Genomic DNA, 18,459 nt, shown 5'->3' on the forward strand with positions numbered 1-18,459 from the left:
ACGGTGATGAAGATGTACAATGAACTGTTAGGGGTGTATGTATTAAAAAATGTACAAATAGCGGACAGAATGGATGGGTATAACAGAAGCATCAATGACCGATTCCACTCAAATATAATCATCTAGTAGAAGAATGAGTCTTCTACTTGCCATTCCACCCGATAGGAATCATAGCTGCAGCAATCTCCGAAACGCCTCTCTCGGTCGCAAGCAGATTAAACTGCGCAGCCGCATTCCGAGTATCCAGCACCTCAACACGAATACCCAGGGAATTGATATGTCGTCTTGTTTCAGGAGACAAGGGAAACACCGAAGTCCCCATACCAATAAGCAGCAAGTCTAGCACACAAAGAAATCCAACATGGTCAGCACGTCTTTGGCAGAGTATCGGGGAAAAGTGCCGACTCACCAGGACGAGGCCACACAAGCCCCAGGAGCCCCCACGCCTGCTCGTCCACCTCAAACTGGCCCTTCTTATTCAACATGTCGGATTTCGTGCCCTCATTGACTTTCCAGGGCCTCCAGGCGAAAGCCTCCCCGCCAACGAGCAGCACACCATCTCCACCGGTAACTTTGACCCCACTATTCAGGTGGAATCCGGAATCAAGGCAGGCATCAATGGCGGTTGTCGGCGCGGGGATGTTACCTAGCACATTGAGCGCGGCAAAATCTGTCTGCGTGTCCTCCTTTGAAGGCGGGCCTCGGTCATGGCTGGTTGGCTTTGGCGTATGGGAGCGAGGGATCATTCGGGTCGGGCGGGCATGGTTGCTGTTGTCACGGCGGGAAGGCCCTAATAGAGCAGGTGGTCGTATGGCACAGCGGGATCGAGGGATAGTTGAGCAAAGACTGCCAGTATTGATGCCGGAGATGCTGGTGCGCAAGGCTCGGAGTAACTGGGGTGATGGAGGTTGCATCATCGAGGTCGAAATGATTCCGCGGGTGAGTGTAACGCAAAGACCCTGACTGTTGAATCCCTCTTGCAGCGATCGATGCTCGGTGGGATATCTGTAAATGATATCTGACGCTGATGGATTCAATGGAAAAGGATGCCCAGGAGTCGGAAAAGCTGTTGAGCTAGAATACTTAGTGCCTGGAATTTCAGGTCAACAACCCTGCATCCATACGAGGAGCGGTGATGTAAGCGGGCAAGCGGCAGCCAATCGAAGCCTGCGCAATGGCAATCCGCCCCAATGGGGACATATGAAGGCCTCAGGCGTCAAGCATATGACTGTTTCCTACGGAAAATCGCGTTTATGAATTCCAGGAGTAAAGCTGCCAAAGAAGCCGTTCTGGCGATGTAATTAGATTAGGTAGTCTATGTTCTTGCTATCCAAGCATTGAACCCTTTTTATTCCACCTGTGCTGCAAAGTAAAGACCAGGCATTTACAAAATCCCAGAAACTTCTTGCCATCTCATAAACCACTCGGAACGCCAATAAACACGATAGTAGGACGGCGAGACAGCACAGAAAGGCAGAAAATCAGTCGGAAAACCCGAGAATGGTATCTCATCACTCCGTCAACTCTATAATGACAAACGAAATAGTATGAACTGTTTCTTTACCCGAGAAGAATAAAGACGGGGGTGGATGACGCTGTAACCGTTTTCGTACTCTACCCTTTCTGGCTATCATCCGAAGATTTGCCGGAATATTGACCCTGCGCTGGCCGAGCTGTGGCCGGATGATCTTTGCCGTTGCGATCCTCATCAGACTGGCTGGAGCTGTCGTCTCCAACAGCAGTCGTAGATGCACTTCGCAGACGCTGAGCGCGATCTTGAAGGACCTGTGCTTCTGCGGCAGCGCGCTGGGCACGAATCTGTTTGCGCCACATGCTAGCATACCGGCCTTTCATAACCAGTAGCTGATCATGCGTGCCACTTTCTGCGACCCTACCCTCGTGCAAGACCAAGATGCGATCCGCTGTGGTAATAGTACTAAGGCGGTGAGCTATGACGAGCATGGTGCGGCCACGGGAAAGAGTCGATAGCGCGCCTTGGATGTGCTCTTCGGTCTCTGTATCCAGTGCGGCCGTCGCCTCATCCAAGAGGATGATCCGGGGATTTTTCAAGATGGTTCGAGCAATCGCCACCCGCTGTTTCTCTCCTCCACTGAGTCGGAGACCACGCTCGCCCACCTTGGTGTTGTAGCCATCAGGAAAAGACATGATTTTATCATGAATGCTGGCAGCGCGACAAGCCTCGTATACTTCCTCATCCGTGGCGTTCTGGTTGGCATATTTCAGATTGTACATCAATGTTTCGTTAAAAAGGACCGTGTCTTGCGGCACAACTCCGATGTGTCTTCGGAGCGAATCAATCGTAATTTCCTCCACATCGTGTCCGTCGATTCGGATGTGTCCATTTCTCGCATTGTAGAATCGAAACAGGAGACGGAAGACGGTTGACTTGCCACCGCCTGACTCGCCAACGAGTGCTGTGGTTGTGCCCGGTTCGCAGTGGAACGTAAGGCCATTAAGCGCAGGCTTGCGGGTATCGTACGCAAACTCAACGTCCTCGAACTTAATGTCACCTTTGCATACAGCCAGAGGCATTGCGCCAGGCTTATCAACCACAGTGGGCTGCTCCCTGAATAATTCTAGCATTCGCTCGGAGTTAATCAAGGCCGATTGGATTGAGCGGTAAAAGGTGCCGAAAAAGTTGAGAGGCCCTTGAAGCTGTGCCATGTATGTGAGAAGGGAGACAAATTGGCCGACATCCCGCTGGCCGAGAGAGACTTGATAGGCGGCAATGAAACATGCGATCAGTAAACCCAGCATGAAGACGGTATTCTGCGACGTATTCATCAAGGTCAAAGAGAAGAGAACATGATATTCGGCTTTTTGATAGTCCGAAACGGCGCCCCGATATCGATTAAATTCGTAGTCCTCTGCGTTGAAATACTTGACGGTCTCATATGAGACCATAGAATCGTTCCTGATCCACCATGTCAGCCTTCAGATTTCCGCCTGATATTTTATGGGCAATACTTACTTCACAGCATCCTCTTGCCTCGACGCGTTCACCATCTGTCGTCTGATCTCCGCTCTCCACTGGGCCATGCGTACGGTAACATAAAGGTAGCAGAAGGTGACGATAGTAACGACGAGTGCATAATAAGCGTCAAGCGCAATAAGCAAGTATCCGATGGCGACACAGAGATCTACCAGCATTGGCACAACCTGAAAAGTAACCTGTTCCAGGAAGGTATTGATAGAGCTGCCTTTGCTCAGGGCAGATAGCACCTCACCGGTTTTCTTTCCCAAGTGGAAATCGAGACTGAGACCGTGCACGTGTTCAAAGGCAGCCGTCGATAGCTCCATGTAAGAATACTGGCTCACTGGGATCCATAGGCTAGACCGCAGCGAACCAATCAAGCCCTGATTGCCTTGTAGCCACCGATAAAGAATGTAGAGACAGATTTCAAACCACGGGACACGGAAGTCACCATCCGTTTTCGACAAGATGTTGGTTATCACTCCCACCTGATAGGGAACCAGAACATTGACGACACGTTGGAGAACAATCAGCACGAAACAGATGATCACAATGACCTGCAGTTGACGAGACTTGGAAGGCCACAGGTAAGGAAAGAATAAAGAATAGCCGCTGAGATATTCCCACCAGCTAGTTGAAGGAACTGTGGTGGGACGGACCCATGGATCGGTCGGTTTGGAAGGCTGCTGGTTTCCTTGAGAAGCATGAGTCGAGCCGTAAGCCGTGCCATTAGTGCCATTAGTGCCTGTTTCTGCGTGCGCGGGATCGAGCAATCCTGTCGACTCGGTTGGGCCATCGGTCTGATCTCGGGCTGCCTTCCGTGCACTAGTCCTCGCACTGATCGAGCAGAACAAGTAGATTATAACCAAGCTCGCCAAAATGAGTACTCTTATACAATTTGAAACGACCTCCATTGACTCCCACCCCGTCATGCCCTGCCGTAGTCGACCACCAGAAGGGTTCCCTACCACGGGTTCATGGTGAACGGTGGAGTAGATCGAAAGGGAGGCCCCCACAATAGCCAATTCGAAAGGGATTGCGACAATCCATGGAATGAGCTGGGTTGAGGACGGAGAGGGTTTACTGTCTAACAGAGAGACGAGGATTACCGCGTAAACGAAAAATGACCCCACAACGTAGATCTAACATATCTATCAGCCGCTGGGTCGACAAATCGAAGCATCAGTCGTTCAAGTCTCAAGTTGTCTGACTTACCACCACAGCCTGGCCACACCACCAGTGCTCCGATCTGGCAACCATAACATGAGCCACGTTGATGGCGGCATCGGCAACCAAAGTGACGAGCACACCAGCCGAGAGCCACTTGAAAAGCAGCTTTGCGCTCTGAGAGAACTTCTGTGTTTCTTTCACAACGACCATTGTGCTTCTTGACCGCTTCGGTAGAGGTCGTCCACCCGGTCCTGTGCACACTGCATTGCGATTTTGGGTCACAGTTCTAGCAGTGCGGATGGAGTTGGTCACAAAGGCCACGACAAAAACAATAAGGAGTATAATTGGGGAGGCCGTGCGAAGATACGCCAACAGCTCACGCGTTCCATGATGAGAAGCCATCATGATCGATCCTCCACGCAATATCCGACACAATCACACGCTCATCAAAACGTTTCCATGACACAATTGCCGTATTATTCCGTCTTGCCCGAGGGATACGAAAAAGAAGCGGTAGGGACAGCGGGTTGGTGTAGGAGCCGGGCCGGAAACGACTGTCAGCGTAGGAACAGAGGCCAGAGGGCAGTCGAGAGGTAGAGGGCCTGCGGATTAACTGTTATGTAGGCTTGTAGAGACTGAACGAACACTGCAGCTCTTCGTTATTTCCCCTTTCTGGTCGTGATAACGAACCTCGGTACCAATTCAGGCGACGCAGAACGACAAAAGCAAGAAGACCACAGTGAGAAGAGTAGAAGAATGCAGACAATAGGTACAATAGAAAAAAAAAAAAAAAAAAAAACGCGTATTGATTAAAAAGCTATACGTGGGGACGAGGACACGAACAGGGATGAAGGAAAAACCCCTACTATATGGTGAAGCATTGGACCATACAAGAGATAGAAGGATAACGAAATGAAGAGGAGATCAGGAAGGAGAGAGGAAGGAGAGCGAGAGTGAAAGGAAAGGTAGAGCAGATCAATGGAGAGATCCAGCTCAGGATTGATCATCGAGGACGAGGGAATAATAACTAGTCTGTCTGGGTGGAATGACGGTGTGCGGGTTTCCGCCATGCAGCATCCGGACTGGAGTCGAGAACTCTCTGTTTTCCTCTGGGACTGGTTTATCTCCTCCATAGTCTGGTTAGCTCCGTTCGAGCCTGCTGAAGCTTGTGGATCCTGGGAGGCGAAATTCTAGCAGGCGGTACGAAGTAGTCTATCTATCAGTACTAGTCAACTGCCAGATAGATACTAGTACTGAATAAATCAAATAAAATAAAATAACAAATAATGCCAAAAAACATTCCGACCCAGCAGAAACTTCCAACCAAAATCGAGAAAATTCAGTGAGCTGCAACAACTCTAGGTTACCTTGGTATGCATCTCCGCCCATTTTTTAGGTGTACGTATTCCTTAGGTCGGATGACTACCTTAAGGTATCTTTCGAACACCTATCTTTTGATCGATCCTGTGGTCTGAGAGTTTCGTTGAATCTTGATTTCCCTCAAAACTATTCTCTCTCAATCCACTTCGCGGGATCAAGGATCGTGTCTAACTCGTTACTGTCATTGTTTGTCTAGGGTGGAAGCATGAATGTCCACGGAGACGCCAGTTGGCAAGGTTCCTAAGGGATTCTATAAATTGAACAGACAAGGTCAGAGCTTCATGCCCAAAGCCTACAGGAGTCCAACAGCTCCACTGAAACTTATGATTGGCTTATGGAGCAGAAAGACCCTTCCGATGGGGAGGAGTGATTATGGGGTAGAATAGAAGAGATTGGATGTCAGAGATGAGCTTCATAACGCAAGCTGTGCTCGTAGTCCAACCTGTCGGGAGACGATGGACGCTCTAGACTCTAGGGTGAGACACAAAGATGACTGGTCAGCAGGCGCAAGGAAATCGTTGTGGAACGAGTCAAGAGAGATCTTCGATATACCACAGGTACTAAATATTTACTGCTTACTTCGATCGATGAATGGGTCCGAGCTGCAATCAAAACATGCGGCTTTGTTTGCTGAAGATCGTTGATTGCCAGCCTTATGGGTACTCTGGACGCTGGACTACAGTCCAAAACAACCTTACATTTTGGATCTTCCATTTTCCATCTTGGTCTGAATCGCATATGTGAAGTAACTACATTTGATGACGCTGGTCTAGCACCTTGGACGTTTGACGCTTAGTTTGAAGTGATATTCCCAGTGAGAGACGTGCAGCCGAGCATTTCAACGCCTCGAGTATGAGAGGTATTACTCTGCGTAAGTGGCTGACAGCAGGTTGAGGCTTTCAGGGGTGGTGTACCTATTCAATCACAAACAACGTTTCGGGAGTCTATGCCTGGTCTTGGAAGTCATAACCCATCTGCAGATCTACCTGATAACACAAAGTACATAATTAACACCTAGGAGGAATATGTTGAGATCCGAACCGAGCTCTTTCGTTTGCGTAGATGAGGCCTTGGTTAGGCCGTTTGACGTTTGTCATTTGCTTTTTCCAGATTAGATAGTTTGTCCCACCCTTCAGTCCCGAGTGTCCGGATGATCTAAAACATCTCTCATGGTTGGTATGTACCCATGGATGTACCACATCATCATGGATGTTTAATGCTTAAAGCACTACACCATCAGGTAAGACTCGAGTCTCAGTCATTACTAAGAAGAAACCCGGATCTAGATAGTTAGTTTGCTCGAACCAAGTACTTAGTTTAACTGGATTATCATTTTTTTTACCTTTTGGTTTGGTGAACTATAAGGCCCATGTGTCTCGAGACAATGGATGCAGAAAGCTTCCAGACCGCCTCTTATCATGCATGCATGCATCCAACGCTTTGATATTCGATTTGCATACATCTAGATGTCTACAGTAGTACCTCTCTACCTAGGATTTAAGACAACGCATTTTTTCAGCCCCATGATCTGGGCTGATATGCAGTCCTTTTCACCTGTCTTTCTAAACACCGTGCACAAGAGGTATTATTCCAAGGGTTCTCTTGCCAACTTGCTGGTCGCTAACTGCTTATGATCTATCAGCTGGACAGGTGACATACCAGTGTTTGCCTTGGACAGACTGCTAACTAGTAGTACCTTGCCTACTCGATCTGCCTAAACTCCCTCTAGTACGACGAATTCTCAACCTGAGTGGCTGCTATTATTATTTAGTCTCACAGTCTTAGGTAGTCTCAGCTCCATGAGCTCAAAAGCCTCAGATTATCTATCGATTAGCTGCTTCCCGCCTGCAAACAAATGAACCCACTCTGGACGCTAATCATTCCCGCACCAAAAGCCTGCACATCACGAGCCCTTGCCACTCTTTTTTTGATCCTCATCTTCCTCCGTCCATCCATTCGCGACTATTACGCTAAGGTACTCCGTACTAGATTGATCATTACCATCTGATTACATCGATAGAATGTTGCAATTTGTCTACAGAGGTACATTGATCCATTCTTTGACAGTGTGCCAAGCAATCGAAGCATAGTGCGGAGCATTGCAATTGGCCTGTTCACTTCATTGCCATCAATGCATCTTCCATCATAGGCATCATCCTCACTCCTTGTCATCCATTCCCCTCTCTATCGAGCTTGCAAACATCATCCAACCAAGTACCCCTTCTTGTCCGTTTCCTTTGGAGCTGCATTTACTCCGTCATCCGCTGTCTGGTTCCAACCAATAATAATAACACCAAGCCTACCTACATGTAACCTTCAACGTCCAATCCCCAGCTTCCTCTACCTTGAAGGCATACACAAATTCCACACCTTTTTGCAACTGCAGTGGCTCCGCCTCCCCCTTTCTGTCCCCACCCCCAGACAATCCATGGATTGCTGCCATTATTGACCATCAAGTGACTAACTCCTCCGTACTCTGTATCATCCTGTGTCTGTTCTACAGTCTTTGTAAGCATTTTGCTGTGCATCTGACTATTGCTGGGTACCTACCTAATGATCGAGGATGAAGCTTCGATCAGGATGAGTCTTAATCGACTAACCTTGTCTCGATGCTGAGTCGTGCATCATTTGATCCACCATGACCGATCTTACTCGACTGCCCACTCGTGGCAACGCTTCTACTTCACATCAATCTCCAGCTCCTCCCCCTCCCCCTCCTCCTGTGCCTGTGCATCAAGGCCAAAAATACTCCCATCGAGCGGCCAATGCTCTAGCAAGATTTGCCCAGCCTTTTTTCTCTGGGTCTCGGCCCCCCAGCCCGCACACTTCAACGGGTCGTGCAGACCTGTCTGCTGGTCCCCGCTCAACCAGGTCCAAGTCATTGTACGGCTTTCTTTTCCTTCTTCGGTTTGGGTTCCTATCATTCTAATTTTATCATTGTCACACCTACTTCCCTTGCTTGGCTTCACTCTCACTACTCCACCGCCTGTTAGGCTACCGCTGGCATAGAGCTTGAGTTCAAGCCTCTTAGGAACAATCGAACTAACGTCAGTTCTAGACCTGGAGCATCTCAAACTGTTACACATAAGACCGGTATCCCCATAGCCGCCCTAGACATCTCCCCGCAACGGACGCACGCCGTCATTGGTGGGAAGGAAATCTTGAAGACTATTCGCGTCTCCCCCGACAGTCTGTCTGAGGAATTCAATCTTCGCAATGCTATCATCAGTTACTCCTCCACGCATCATGGTGGGAGTGGACTTTCCGCGCGGCACAAGGACCAGCTGACCGTCAGGGACGTAAAATGGTCACATGGCAATTATGACCGAACCATCGCCACCGCTGTTGCTAATGGTCGCATTGTCGTGTATGATCTCAATCGAACTGGCTTGGAATTTTGCCGCTTCCAAGGACATAGCCGTCAGGTTCATCGGCTAGCTTTCAATCCTTACGCTCCGGCGTTACTTCTGTCGGGGAGTCAGGATTCTACCATCCGGATGTGGGACTTGCGGACAGCGTCCGCCGAGCGTGGAGTGTCTATGTGCGGGAGTAAGGAACAGTACATTGGCAACAGCGACGCCGTCCGTGACATCAGATGGTCACCGAGCGACCGTTTCGTGTTTGCGACTGCTACGGATAGCGGTGCGATTCAACTGTGGGACTCGCGGAAAAACAGTGCTCCCTTAATGAGGATTACTGCTCATGATAGACCGTGTTTTTCAGTAGATTGGCACCCGGATGGACAACATGTTGTTAGTGGCGGCACAGACAGGCAGGTCAAAGTCTGGGACTTCTCCTCGACTGCTGAGCGGAGACAAAAGCCTACTTTCCAGTTCAGGACACCCCAGGCCGTCCTCAATGTGCGATGGCGCCCCCCTTCCACAGATAAGGAATCCGGCGATTGGCAGTCTTGCCAGGTTGTCACGTCGTACGACAAAGAAGATCCACGCGTTCACCTCTGGGACCTTCGACGACCGCATATCCCCTTCCGGGAATTCGATCGGTATGATGCTCACGCTTCAGACCTGCTCTGGCATTCCAAGGATCTTTTGTGGACAGTAGGCGAAACCGGTGCTTTCACACAGACCGACATTCGTTATGCTCCGCATGTGATCCATCAGCGGCCCACGTGCGCCGTCGCTTGGAGCCCTAATGGAGAGGTGCTTGCTTTCGCTCAGAAACGAGCTCGGCGAAGTATAATGGGTCTCAGTGCCACTGACTTCACAGATCGTCTAGAGATGGAGCACAGTAGTGGAGAACCTTTGGGCCAGAGTCCGACGGAAGACGTCCTTGATGAACCTTCGTTTATCTCCATTCGCGCTCGACCCGGTAAGCCCAGTAGCACTCGTCCTTCTAAATCGTTGAGCAGTACTCCGCCGGGGGCTCCCGAAAATCCTTCCGTCCTTCCGTTGGGAGAGACGCTATCCAAGATCCCTCCACCTGGGCCACGCCAGCTCGGTGTAGTGGGTAGCGTTCCCGGAGCCACTTCGGATCCTGTGGTCTTTCGATTCCTCGCTCGCCACTATTCTCCCTTACTCGAAGCTCCCGAAGATAGCCGCAAGCATGCTGACTTACTTCGCGCCTTGTTGGACTCGTTGACCCAAAATTCAGAGCGCGCAGAGGATGTGTCGCTGCCCAAGCTAGCTCAGACTTGGAGGATAGTCAAGTTTGCTGTTATTCAGGAGCTTGAATCCAGGGCCAGGGCGCAACGACAGGCCCCGGAAAGAGGCTCACGCAATGTCAAGAAAAAGCTCTCAAAAGAGGGGCAACATGCCGAGCGACCTCCCGCCCTGGAAGATAGGAGGACTGACAGATTGAAAAACCGCTTGTTCAGAGGGGTAATGGAGACAGATGCATCAAAGCATACCACAACAGAAATTGAAAGCTCGTCAAACATCACCACACCTCTCGCAAGACCTTTACCGGACTCACCCGTCGAGTCACTGCGTAGTCCGCACTCGCAAATGACCTCTTTGAACGATGACGCTACAGATATTGAGCCCTTACCGCCCTCTGTCTTGAGCTCTAACCATGGCACCATGAACACGATGAATTCAAACGGTTGGTCGTCAATGTCAGATGTCGAACCCCATTCCATACCGCAATTTGAAAAACGCCAGTCAGATGCAGGCGATAGTTCTCTCGGTTCGTTCGAAAACCCGCCACGAGACCTTGTTGGAACATCGGCCATTCAAAGTCCGGAAAGTGACCAAAGATCAGCTCCGCGGGCCATTAATCGTCAGGCCGACTGGCGTGTTCGAAATCACCCGGATTATGTCAAAGGAGCGTCAGAAGACGAGTTTGACCAGAAAATGGAGGACAAGAGGGCAGCGATTCGTGATTACAAGCTCTTTCCTAAGAAGGTCCTATCGCTCGAGTCCCATATCGAGCCCCCAAGGCCACCGTCTTTCCATCGACATGAATCCTCGGAGAGCTTTCCGATGTTCTCAGAATCTACAGGAAGCTCACACCCTTCCAAATCACTGGCTACATCGTTTTCCTCTGCGGCAAGACTGTACGATAGCTCGAAGATTGCTGAAACGGATGAATCTGTCATTGAGGACTATACTCACGAGCATGAGAATCCAGAGCTTGCTCACACCTCCATATTGAACGAACAGGCACTTCAGGATGACGGAGTCTTTCAAGAAAGTGTTATTGATGCTAGCCGTGTTCATCTGGAACGTCCTTCGAGCCCTCCGCAACTTCTAACGGAGTCTAGCCCCGTGCAGATTCCTAAGGACAGCTCAACATTGGCCAAGAATGCACCTGATTTTCGATCTATACCTGAGTCGACGGAGGACCTTTCCGAAGTCGTTATCCCTTTCAGCCCCGACCTGAGCGGAAACAAGCCTTGGGGGCCAGAGATACTGCTGAAAGAAGCGATCAGGTATAATCACAGCAGCACCCATGTCGACATACAGTCTGCCGCCCACCTACTTCAAAAACTACGCGTACTCTTCCAGGAATGTGAGCAACTTCTCCCAAGGGAGGAGTGTGAGCTCATCTTCAAAACCTACCATGAGCACCTCGTACGCCAGTCGATGTACCTGGAGGCTGCCGAGCTTCGACTTCTGTGTGTACCATCCTATCCAGCGGTGTATGAGTATGCCCAGACAAATACTTTCATAAATGTGTTCTGCTTCACATGCAAGCGACCATACGAGAACCCGAGACAGGATAACCGTCGCTGTTATCAATGCGACACCCCGCAAGAACCTTGTGCCATTTGCATGAGCGTTGACCCACCGGCCTACTGGATTACAGAACAGATCTCATCCTTCGCCGACTCCGAAGAGCACTCCGAAGCTACCTCGCATTTGCTATCCTCACCGCGATCATCACTCAAGACGGAGCAGATCCCTCCCTCTGAGCTGCAGCGTTTGGATGGTGCATGGCTGGGTGATTACACCGTTCCTCGACCAATGGGTTCCAGTCTCTGGACATGGTGTCAGGGTTGCGGCCACGGAGGCCACATGGCTTGTATTACCACGTGGTTGAGCGACCCTTCCGTCAGTGAAGGGGGTTGCGCAACCCCTGGCTGTATGCACGACTGTGGACCGGGACCACGCCGTCAGTTCAATCGCGCCGTTTTGCAGGACGAATCGAGAAAGCGAGACGCTGCTAGCAGAAAAGCCGGATTGGGGTTCGTCAAACGCGATCCGTGGGCAAAAGGCGAGAGTAAAGCGGTCGAAAAGGTCCGTGGTATGCTCGGTGTTGCCGCATCAGGCGGAAGCACTGTTTCACCCGCGTCCACCGGGACGGGGGCAGCGTCCTCGTCTGGCATGATGTCACCTAAGAAAGTACGATTGGTGACGCCGAGCGAGCAAGGCAAGCGACGAAGTGGTCCGTCGCGGGCGAGCATCGGGGGCAGTAGCGGAGTCAACATCTGACAACATCTGGCGTGTACCCCTTGTGTTTTCATGACTTACTGCATACAAGTATAGAGAACTTCTATTATGTTCACTCGTGGGACTCAGGTTATTGGTTTGATGGCTAAGGGGTCGTGATAGATGACTAGACGCAGCGTCTTGGTTCCGGCGAAAGAAGATAGACGGATCAAATGCTGAACAGAACATGATATCCAAAATGCGATCCAAAGCGCTCTAGAACCACAAGTACCTTGAAATATCCACAACACATTCTCTTATAGGCAACCCCAAAGCTAGCTTAGAATCTTCTTTTCTTCTTCGCCGGAGCCTTGCTCTTCGCCTCAAGCTGCCTTTTCAGTTCCTCTCGTTTGCGGTCAGCGCGCTCCTGCTCCGTCTCCTGTGGCGGTGGTTTCACTGGCGAAGGGGATCGCTTTAAAGCAACTCGTCGGGAAACCTCGTCGCTCTCGAACTTTGCTGGAGGCGGCGGTGTCGCGGTCTCGGCCCGAGTCTGGGAGGAGGCAGCTGGGGGAACCTCAGTGGTCTTGCGGGCTTTACCTCCGATCATACCCAGCTTGCCAGCTCCTTTTTGCTTGGGCTCTGCGGCGACGGCTTCTTGCGATTCCGGGGAGAGGGAAGGCCGAGGAATTTGTTGTTGTGGTGGTTCTTTCTTCTTGCCTCCGATGACGCCTAGCCCGCGCGGTTTCGGGGCAGTGGTTGTACTTGCGCTGGGTTTGGGAGTGGTTGGTGTTCGAGCAGGAGATGGTGAGGGCTGAGCATCGTGGTCGGTACCCGAGTCCGTTGCCTCGTGGTGCTCATGGGATGCGAGATCTCGTGGTGGAGAGGGCGGTGGCGGTGTTGGAGACTTCTCCTTGATCTTCTTTTTACCGCCTATGATACCCAGTCCTTTTGATTTCTTTGCTGGAGGCTTCTGTGTCGAGGATGATCTTCGTTTCGTGGGTCCATGTTCATGATCTGTCTCACCGTCGGTTCCAGTGGTGGTAGCGGTGGTAGCGGGTGATTGTCGTTCAGGTTCCTTGGCTTTTTTGAGCCTGGGTGGTGTTTCTTGTCGCTGATGCAATAGCATTAAAACAAGTACAGGGATACCTAAGGGTTGCACTCGTACCTCAAACTCATCGTCATCGTCGAGATTATCGTTGTCTGTGTCCGTGTCCATTTTTGAAACAGGCTTTGTGGGCTTTTTCTCCGCGGTGTTTGTGGCTTCTCCACGCTTTGGAGGCGCTCTGGGGCTAGCTCTGGTTGCTGAGAGCTTCACCCACCAGCTGTCTGGGGGTGGGCCGAGTCTCTCTATCTCTCTGGTCTCTCCGGATCCAGACACTTCCGCTAGAAGGTTGGCAGCAACAACTGAATCAGGCGACGATTGGGCGACTTCGTCAAGCCATTCTTGTTCAACAAAAGGCGCCACTCCTTTGATGTAATTGGCAGCGTGGGAGAGTAACGTATCCCCGTGAGCTTTCCGCAGCCCAGCAATTCCAGGAAATATGGTGCTCAAATCGATGCCCATGCTCTCGATCTTATCGAAAAGCTTTCCTAGTACCCAATCTTTCTTACTAAGATGGTCAAGGAGAGTTCGCTGGCGCGACTCCCACCCGGCTTCTGCTCGAAGTAATGGGAGTATAAGATGCTGAGATGCAGAAGATTGCGGTTCCTTTGAAAAGTAAATAGTCCATATTAAAGGTCTCAACGGTGCAGGAAGCTTTGTTGATACTGTCAATTTCATAGAATCGTCTCGCAATCCATTTTCTAGCGATGCAGTACAGCCAGATTCGCCACTTAGAGCTTCACCTATCTTTCCAAGAAGCACTTTGAACTGTTCTGGGTCTTCGCTCGGGTCAATCGTAGTAGCATCTTCATCAGCTCTGTTGAGAATGTCCTGGCGACTCATATGCTCGGTCCAGATATTGGAAAGGTCAGTCATGTAAACATCGTAACTATCTAGTGTTCTGGAGTATCTTAAAAGAAGAGGAGGCAACCCATCCTGCCTTGGAAGATGAAGTCTCCTCCATTTCGAGGTCATCATCAAAATCTCTTACTGAGTAGATGTAAGTGACTATTATCATCCCAGGCAGCACTCCCAGCTGTATTCGACGTGATGGCGGAGCGGAGCACGTGCCGAACTGCGGAAACTCTGCCGCTCGGTTAACCTTCCACCCCGGAAGCTTCTCCAGACTATTCGCGGATCTTCCAAAGTGACGGCCATCGCGATGTTCAACAAAAACAACTGCTGCGACTGAAAGTCTCCTTAACAATCCCAGGCGATCGAACCACGAGGATGTCGTCGCGACTGCCTGACAGAACAGGCTCTAAGCGAAGCCGCTCTCGCTCCCCTTCATCGTGGCGCCAGCCCCAGAAATATCACCGCAAATACGACGAGAGAGACCGACAGCGGGACGGTAGAAAATGGGAGGATGGAAACAGTCGATCATCGCAGCCGCCGGTAAGGAACATGCGAGACCAGGTGCGTCTCAATCAGTTACAGGAGAACGAGCAATTGCGTGAATGGGTGGCGCAGGAGGACATGTTTGTTCTCAAGCAAGCGAAAAAGAAGGCCGAGATCCGCGTCAAAGAGGGTCGTGCGAAACCAATAGATTGGCTTACGGTTACTCTACGAGTTATTGATCCAACGCGGAATCCTCTTGACGATGAGATTGCGGACTCAGAGCTGGATCTGGTGGACCCTGATGGCGTTTTCGAAGGGTTATCTCAGAGTCAATTACTTGACTTGGAGAAGGATATCGATACATTCCTGAGCTTAGAGAAGAACTCACAGAATAGGGATTTTTGGAAAGTAAGTCTTATTTGCGTCTTGCTCTCGTTCGCTCGAGACTAATCTCGCGCCTCCATTCAGACAATGAAGGTTATCTGTCGAGATCGCCAGAAAACGACTGCCCCCGAAGGACGTGCCCTCAGCTCCGTTGCCGCCGACATCAACCGACTCTTGAGCCCGAAAACATACGAGCAACTCGAGACCCTTGAGGTGCAGGTCAGGAAAAAGCTGGACTCTAATGAGCCTATCGACACCGATTATTGGGAGGAACTTTTGCGCAGCCTGACGGTGTGGAAAGCTCGCGCTAAGGTGAAGAAGGTCTACCAAGCCGTGATCGATGAGCGTGTCAGAGGGTTGCGCAAACAACAATATGAAGAGGCTGAATCTATCCGAACGAAGCTCGCTCCTCTTGCGCCCATCATTCAGACCTATCAGGAACGACGTCAACAGCTTAGTGAGAAAGAAATCCGTGAGCTAGATCCCGAACCGTTGCTCCAGATTCGTCCAGAGGATAAAGGGTCGGAAATATTGGATGAAGGGGCTTTTCTCGATCAAGTCGTAAGTTGCCCTTGCTCTTGTATCTGTGGTCCCAGTTTGTTGCTGACTACGCTTGAAGGCTCGCGAGCGACAAAAGATTCTAAAGATGGGCTTTGTTCCCCTTCGTCAGCGGCAGACGGAGAGACCCTCTGCAGCTTCCGCAAGCCAGACAACGAACATGTCTGCTGCGACAGCATCCACCCGCTTCTCATCGATTCCCAATGAGGATTTCTCGCAAGCGACGAAAGCTCTTTACGAGAGAGAACTTGCTAAAGGAGTCAGTGAAAACGAGGAGATCTTTACGGGCGAGGAATCTGTCAGCACGGGTGCGCAACCGCAGTGGGCCAGCAAGTACCGACCTCGCAAGCCGCGGTACTTCAACCGGGTGCAAATGGGGTATGAGTGGAATAAATACAACCAGACGCACTATGATCATGACAATCCGCCACCAAAAGTTGTCCAGGGCTACAAGTTCAACATTTTCTACCCCGATCTTATCGATAAAACAAAAGCCCCTACGTACCGCATTGAACGCGAGCATGGACGGAAACGCGGACAATCGTTTGCCGCGGCTGGCGAAGAGGATACGTGCCTTATTCGATTCATGGCTGGACCCCCGTACGAAGATATCGCATTTCGGATCGTAGACAAAGAGTGGGACTATAGCGCCAAGAGAGAGAGAGGATTTAAAAGCACGTTTGACAAGGTATGTCCTGGGGCCCCTCCTATTGCACTTACTAGTACTGACATCCGAAGGGAATTCTACAACTTCATTTTCAGTTCAAGCGAGTAAGCTTTCCGCCCAATTTCCTAACTTGGGTCGCAGTTGCTTGTCAGGACAGAGATACTAATTTGTTATAGATCTACTACAGGAAGTGAAGCGTCAACGCCGGCTTACCGATCGAACGATCTCACCGATTATATCTCTTGGGCGGTCTGGGTGTGGTCACTCGAGTGCTTTCAATGTCCCAATAACTACGTACCTCGGATCAGGCAGATTCCATACTAGCGAATATTTCGGTTCAGGGCAATGTGCCGCGAGAGACAATCCTGTTCTATGATTGGTCGGGAAATACTAACCGTCCGCTTCTTCACTGGATCTCAGGACGGCCGACCACGGTGACTTTAAGGTGCCTTAGGGAAAGGGCTAAGACGTGTCATACGAACTTACCTTGCCTTGCGGAGATGTCAACTAGGGTCTGACTCCGGTTCTATGATCGCACTCGCATATGAGAGGTTCCACGTGCGGGAGATCACTATCTGATGCTTGAATCCACCTCATCTGCAACCCCTTTCAAGTATTGCACTTCTTCTTCCCTTTCCTCCTTTTGGGGGCAACGCTTAAGATGCGTGAGTATTTTTTCACTTTGAGCGATGTTGATGAAATCACGTGGGAGCCTGCAACGCATCCTTGGCACCTTATCGCATTTCGGATCGTCGCCACCGAATTGAAACTGAGAGGGTTGTGGTGAAGCGGCGGCTATGTGACACCTTATGCCACCTGCAGGCCGTTTGACGGCTTCCGGCTGGACGGGGAACAGGGGATTTGCTTGAGTATCTGCAGGATGGATTGAAAGAGAAGCACTTTGGGTTCCTCAAGACCCTGTGACAATATCGATTCCAGAAAGGCCTGTGTCCTGTATCTCTTTCTTTTTCTTTTACCGTGCTCTCATAGTTCCATTTTCGGGTTGTTCCATATACTATATAATGGACCATAGCAAGACTCTCTGCAGGCGTCCGCTATCCGCGAGCTCTAAGCTAATCCCGGTCGGCCTAGCTTGTAAAAAGCTCACTAATTGACCCGTTGCAGCCCTCTGTAGTACCAGATCCAGTCTCTCCACAGTCATGGAGGGTCATCAGTTGCGTCCCGACACTGGATCCCTGTTCCAGAGCCTGGGAAAGCATTTCCTGTAGAAGCAATGGATTGAAGCACAACCACTGTATGAGTCTACCACACTCAAGACGCATGACGGCCAAAAACTAGTCCCCCTACGTCTCATACACTTTCCCCCTTGTTCGTTGGGGCCAGGTGTGCATGAATCTGTCGGGTAGTCCGCAGCAGAAAAGGCGACAAGAAGGAAGGACGTCAAGTTTAGGTATGAGCTGGCACTCTACGCTTTTACCTCATGATAGTTCACCTTGAATGACCTGGTGCATCGTCTCTCTTGCTCAGTGGTCCCGCTTTTTCTTTCTTTTTTCTTTTTCTTTTTCTTTTTTCTTTGTCTTTGGAATACCTGTCAATTTCTGGGGCTCTTTCTGGCTTCTATCTCTTTATTTTCGCATTTACTCTCCATAATTCTGGTCTACTCTTCCCTGTATCTAACGGGGCCATCCCCTCATCAGTGCGCTTGATCTTTCTCTCTCTCGTGAGCCAGTCTTACACCTTATTAAACTCTATTACTATTATCTCTTCTCTGCGGATATTATCCTCTGATGTCAGTTCAACCAGGTTGTGTGGAGTTTCAAAACAGCCTGTGATTGACATTAGTTTGTCCTTGAGAGCAGACAATATGGTTCACTCCATTCCCTCCTACAATTTACCCGCAAACTACTCTGACCAGGGAGCTTATCGTCATTACTCTTCAAACCTGTCGCAATCATCATCCCCCTCGTCTGATGGCTCTTTAGCAGAGAATCCTGATAATTCCAATCCCTGCTCGATAGTGTGGGTGAATTCAAGTTCAAGCAGCCCAGATACCCTGGAGACAGCACTCACTTTT

At 50.3% G+C, this 18,459-nt stretch overlaps 5 protein-coding genes across 5 annotated transcripts; 2 read left to right on the forward strand and 3 right to left on the reverse strand.

Moving 5' to 3' along the window:
* Positions 1-142: 142 nt before the first annotated feature.
* Positions 143-917, reverse strand: ALT_4548 (Mth938-like domain-containing protein; the record flags this gene model as incomplete). Its single annotated transcript, XM_033559061.1, has 2 exons — positions 143-339; positions 410-917. 2 exons carry the CDS (start codon positions 915-917, stop codon positions 143-145), a joined length of 705 nt encoding a protein of 234 aa, XP_033414952.1.
* A 697-nt stretch (positions 918-1,614) lies between these two features.
* hmt1 (putative vacuolar ABC heavy metal transporter (Hmt1)) lies at positions 1,615-4,375 on the reverse strand (the record flags this gene model as incomplete). The annotated part of the gene is made up of 4 exons (XM_089599769.1): positions 1,615-2,935; positions 2,993-3,832; positions 3,920-4,137; positions 4,211-4,375. 4 exons carry the CDS (start codon positions 4,373-4,375, stop codon positions 1,615-1,617), a joined length of 2,544 nt encoding a protein of 847 aa, XP_089456107.1.
* A 3,808-nt stretch (positions 4,376-8,183) lies between these two features.
* ALT_4550 (WD repeat protein) lies at positions 8,184-12,438 on the forward strand (the record flags this gene model as incomplete). The annotated part of the gene is made up of 2 exons (XM_033559059.2): positions 8,184-8,428; positions 8,604-12,438. 2 exons carry the CDS (start codon positions 8,184-8,186, stop codon positions 12,436-12,438), a joined length of 4,080 nt encoding a protein of 1,359 aa, XP_033414950.2.
* A 277-nt stretch (positions 12,439-12,715) lies between these two features.
* ALT_4551 (uncharacterized protein) lies at positions 12,716-13,939 on the reverse strand (the record flags this gene model as incomplete). Its single annotated transcript, XM_033559058.1, has 2 exons — positions 12,716-13,486; positions 13,541-13,939. 2 exons carry the CDS (start codon positions 13,937-13,939, stop codon positions 12,716-12,718), a joined length of 1,170 nt encoding a protein of 389 aa, XP_033414949.1.
* A 768-nt stretch (positions 13,940-14,707) lies between these two features.
* ALT_4552 (splicing factor cactin) lies at positions 14,708-16,532 on the forward strand (the record flags this gene model as incomplete). The annotated part of the gene is made up of 3 exons (XM_089599770.1): positions 14,708-15,223; positions 15,284-15,760; positions 15,819-16,532. 3 exons carry the CDS (start codon positions 14,708-14,710, stop codon positions 16,530-16,532), a joined length of 1,707 nt encoding a protein of 568 aa, XP_089456108.1.
* Between the last annotated feature and the right edge of the window lie 1,927 nt (positions 16,533-18,459).

The sequence above is a fragment of the Aspergillus lentulus genome (assembly GCF_001445615.1).
Source record: "Aspergillus lentulus DNA, contig: Alt08, strain: IFM 54703, whole genome shotgun sequence".
Lineage (NCBI taxonomy): Eukaryota > Fungi > Ascomycota > Eurotiomycetes > Eurotiales > Aspergillaceae > Aspergillus > Aspergillus lentulus.